At 43.5% G+C, this 5,000-nt stretch overlaps 2 protein-coding genes across 3 annotated transcripts in view; both read left to right on the top strand.

The window, feature by feature from the left end:
• Positions 1-1,012, top strand: part of LOC123516312 — a 2,519-nt gene extending 1,507 nt beyond the window's left edge. Inside the window, exon 4 of the mRNA XM_045275586.1 lies at positions 331-1,012. Within this exon, the coding sequence (XP_045131521.1) occupies positions 331-583 (253 nt within the window). The 3' untranslated portion in view covers positions 584-1,012. The remainder of the gene's footprint in view (positions 1-330) is intronic.
• Positions 1,013-2,718: 1,706 nt separating this feature from the next.
• LOC123516311 overlaps positions 2,719-5,000 on the top strand; it is a 4,963-nt gene continuing 2,681 nt past the window's right edge. The window contains exon 1 of one of the 2 annotated variants that reach the window (XM_045275584.1): positions 2,719-2,875. The gene's annotated coding sequence lies outside the window, so the exon portion shown is untranslated. Of the gene's footprint in view, positions 2,883-5,000 lie in introns of both variants that reach the window. The other variant, XM_045275585.1, reaches the window with a different exon arrangement.

Below are 5,000 nucleotides of genomic sequence, written 5' to 3'. Positions count from 1 at the left end.
AATTTCTTGAAAACCTCTCTCTATATATTAATTTTCAAATAGTTCTCAACCTTGTATCACATAGAGATTTGTTTTCCAAAAGAGATCACAAAGAGTGACAGTAAAACAAGTAATTTGCTCCATCATGTGAGAGAATGTAAACAAAAGCGCCAGTATTGGTGGCAAGATGACGATCGCTGGCCTCTCTCGTTTAGCGGCATCTAGCCTCCGATACTGGCGCTAAGATGCCTGTATTGGCGACAAGATGCCAATAAAGTTGTCCGTGTGATAGCACCTTAAAGGTTGTGATAAAATCAAATCGATAGTCGTTACCTTCTATCTTTCGATCAGCTCAGCGCTGGAAGGCAGCCAAATAGACATGGCGAGGGAGGCAAGAGATCTTAAGGACCCTGAGAACTCTGAAGATGACCCTGCAGATGCATCATCAAAGTTGTTGGGAATCAACGTGTGGACGCGGGTTCGCACCACCACCACCGTCACCATGCTTTATACAGATACCAACACCACTATCCGCCTCTCCTACGCCTGCCAAGCAGGGCACCTGCAGCTGCCGCAGTTCGGTTGTGGACCAACACCACCATAGGCTTAGTATGTTATAACATTCACCACAAGCCTGACAGTGCCAGCGCAAGATATGTCTAGTGTCATTGCAGTCCACAGATAAACTATTTATTTCAGCAACTGTATACTGAACTATTCACATTTGCGATGAGCAAAACGATCTGTTAGGCCTGTTTATTTTTATGTGATCCCCGCAGCCGCTAGTGTCAATCCTCATCACCTGCTGTATTTCCTCAATCCCAACGTATTATCATTTCAGGTAGGTCAGAAAGATGGCAAAATTTTTATTTTCAGCAAAAATTGAATGTGTAAGACTTTTCGGTTAATTTGATTTTGACGTAATCTTACCTAACGTTGTTTTGGTGAGAGGATAGACAGGAGTGTGATGACAGCTAAAGAAAATACGAGGTGAAGAGAGTCCAAATAGTACACATGTTACATAAACCTGCAAGTGTTGTCTTTTACTTCAGTATTACCCTTGACATGGTGGTTTCCTATTAGTTAGCAAATAGTTTATGAAGTCTAGTTATACAAGTGATACCAGTCTTCATATGTTCAAAGACACATTCTTCAGTTACTATAAGCAATGCCTAATACATTTCCCGTGATGTCTCATCCATACAATCCACACTAAGCAACTGCAGGATATACTATGCTTGCAAATCAAACTCCATACAGCGCCCATCACGGCAAAGTAAAGTGAGAGGAAGCAAGTTTCCTGCCAACACAGCATTTATATTTTCTTCCAAGTGCTTCGTTGTTGTCGTAAAACATATTCTCTCCTTTCCCCCATTTCCGCCTGTCCCGAAGTTAGGATTTCTGTGTCATCTACGCCAGTTTTCCTCAACCCCTCCCCATCCTCACTGCTAACTCTGTGCAGGGGCCATATCTGCTCACATATATGGAGTATTTTTCACATGCATGAGGGGAATCCACGCCTATACCGCTATTTTGGACAGGGTTGAAAAAAAAAGTTTTCATCTTATCAACTCTTTTCCTCTAACTGACTATCTTCAGCCTTTTCTCATCACCACAATGTTACACCTCTTTTTATCTATTATCTCTGTTTTCACGCCGACTGCTCAAATGATCATGCTAATTGCGACCTCGCTGCCTAAGGCTTTTCTCTTTCTCTCACACCTGTTTTGTCCACCTCTCTAATACAAGAGTTATCAGTATTTTCAAACATTCATCCCCTTCTTTGGCTGTCTTGATTTTTTTTTTTTTTTTCTTCTTAGGGATGTTTCAAGACACTTATCCTCTTTTACTTACTTTTCTATTTGGAATCTCTATGGGAACTGGCATTAAGTGGGACTTTTTATGCACAATTTTTGTGTTGCCGTTCACCAATGCCCCTTACAAAAAAAATTAATAATAGTAATAAATAAACAAAAAAATTTAAATAAAGTACTTCTATACATTCTTCTCTCACGCCCCCCATACCGAACCTTTAGCCTACCGTTACCTAACGGTAGGCTAAAGTCCACTCCACGCCATTAGATTATCTTCACCTAAACTGGAAATAAGGATTTAGCCTTAGAACGATGCAATCCTTTGATAGAGAATTGCCACAAGGAATACACTGTTCCCTCATGACTTTCATTCGCGCAGCGTGAAAACACTCATTTAATCTTTTCTGAAGATTGCTACACTTCTTTTGCTGCAATTTACGTGAAGAGGAAATACCTTTCTTTTCTTTATGTCTGTCTCCTCACCTTTCTTCATTTAATGTTAAACCACTCAAATGACCAAAACAGCTCACATTTTAATTCGTACACCTTTCACTTGGTCAAGGGAGAAACTACACAATTTCGAAAAATGAACACTTACGTTACCATCACCATCGCCATTCATGTAAAAGAAAAAGAAAAAAAAAAAATCGCTACCACCACTTCCGAGATCACCATCAAATTGTAATGAATCCATAAAGTTGGATAAGAAAAAAAATAGTAAGGATCAATGTAGGCAGTTCTGGTGAAAGAAACGGAAAAAGAGAGAGAGAGAGAGAGAGAGAGAGAGAGAGAGAGATGAATAGGAGGAGGAGGGGCGGGGACATTGTTATAGGAAAAGCTGTATCAAAATTCAACAAGATGTAAACCTCTAAAAATAACTTTAATGGCGTTTAAGGAAAAGCTGGAACTCTCGCCCTTCTTCCTCCTGCTTTCCAACTCCACCCAATGCATTCCTTCTCCTCCTCCTCCTCCTCCTCCTCCTCCTCCCATGACAAAAGCAGAAGGGCTTTCGTATATTATATAAAAGTGAGTATGGTCTCCTCCTGCGGATCATACTAGGAAGTGGTGCAGTTTTGAACACAGTAAGTCGTACGTGTTGTACTTCTCCAGTGTTGTGCATGATGGGCTGAGAGAGAGAGAGAGAGAGAGAGAGAGAGAGAGAGAGAGAGAGAGAGAGAGAGAGAGAGAGAGAGAGAGAGAGAGAGAGAGAGAGAGAGAGAGAGATTGATTGATACATTTATTGTTGAATTGATAAATAATTACAACAAAGGAGGAGGATGGACCTTACCACCCACCCCCTGGGCAAAGACTTAAGGTTAAAGTATCAAAAATATAACACTAGACAGTATACATAACAAGAATACAAGTATTTCAATAAATAAATACACATATTGCACACCTTATTGCCTAAGACATCCTACAGTCTGGGAGCAAATTGAGGATATTCCCTGAGTATATCCCTGAGTGTGGCTGAGTCTAGGAGATGGTCAATGAGGCTGTACAAGTCATGTTGACCTTGTGGCCTAAATTTAGCAATGAGAGGACATTCCATGATATAGTGACGCAGAGTGTGTCCCCTTGGTGCAGCACACACACAGCACACACCAGGAGAAGCACTGACTTCCCAAAAGTATTTGTAGCCTAATCTGAGCCTCATTGCCACCCTGTCATGTGATGCAGTGTGTCTCCCGTAGGTGTAAGCACAGCTCTGGGAGACACGTGCATAGTGAAGACTAGTGCTACTGCCCCTATGGCAACAAAGCTCCAACTGATCACTAATGCTACTTTGTACAAAGTCCTTAATGCTACTCTTAACATAACCCAGAGTGTACTCAGTGCCAGGGTCCACTGTGTCATCTTGTAGGGCACACTGAGCAAGGTGGTCTGCTTTTTCATTTAGCGGGATACCCACATGAGAGGGTATCCAGATGAAATGGACCGTGGCACCAGCACCTTCTAGGGCGTGGATGAGATCAAGACACTTATTAACTAGATCACAGTCCATGGGGGAGGTGGATTGAAGGGCATACAATGCAGCCTGACTGTCAATAAAGAAATATACATTCTTATGGAGAGGCGCCACAATGTGGAGCGCCTCCAGTACAGCATACAGTTCTGCTCTAGTGGAAGACATGGGTGCAGGGAGCCGCCTGGAAACCTCAGTGTCAGTGTAGAGACTGGCAGAGATGTAGTCACGGATGAACAGCCCACATCCAGACCTGCTGCCATTGACTGACCCATCACAATAAACATGAATAGCCTGAACGTGTGGGTACTTGGACAATTTAGTCATGAACATGTCTTGCAGCACATGAGGGAGCCAGTCCCTCTTGGGCTGATGCAGAGTGAATATCAACACTGACACGGTGAGGGTTCCAGGCGGGTTGTAGCGGTGACATAACAACGTTAATACAGGCCTCGGCTACACCTACACTTGTCAGTACTCCCAAGATCTTCCTGAGGTATGGTGTTGTAGGAGTGCGAGGATCATGATACAGGGGGTCAGTGATCCCTTTAGAGAGTCAGAGCCCGTGCATAGCATCCGACTAATTGTGCGACAAGTAATTTCCTGTACCCTACACATAATACTCGGCAGGTGCAGTTCAGCTCTGAGGACTTCAATCCGTGCAGTCCTGGGGCATCCCAAGATTATCCGCATGGCTTCATTCTGAACAAGCTCCAGGGGACGGAGTTGGGTGGCACTAAACTGTATTAAAACAGGGGCGGCATAATCAATAAGGGACCGTATGACAGATATATAGAACATTCTTAGGACTGGAATGCCAGCCCCAGGCCCCTGTTGGCTAGCAGCCGAAGTGGTGCTAGCCGTGGCAGACAGAGGTCTCGAACATAGTGGACGGCTTGAAGAGACTTCCTGAAGCTCATCTGAACACCCAGGTACTTGTGTATATGAACTCTAGGGATGGGAACATTGTTTACAGTGGGCAGCCGAGAGACCTTCCCTTTAGCTTGAAATTTTGTTTTACATTCATTAATCACTAGTCCCATTTGGACACACAAAGCTGCTAGTTGTGACAAAGCTAACTGGAGAATCCTGGGTGTGGGGCATTGGAGGAGTATGTCATCAGCATAGATGAGGACCTGGGTGCCCTGCGGAAAGGAGCAGCGCGCAATTTTGTCCATTAAAACATTAAAAAGCATTGGACTAAGGACTCCACCCTGTGGTGTTCCAACCTCAAAGACTTC

The sequence above is a fragment of the Portunus trituberculatus genome, chromosome 40 (assembly GCF_017591435.1).
Source record: "Portunus trituberculatus isolate SZX2019 chromosome 40, ASM1759143v1, whole genome shotgun sequence".
Taxonomy (NCBI): Eukaryota; Metazoa; Arthropoda; class Malacostraca; order Decapoda; family Portunidae; genus Portunus; species Portunus trituberculatus.
Note: the sequence above shows the minus strand (reverse complement) of the source record. Positions and strands in the feature narration are given on the sequence as shown.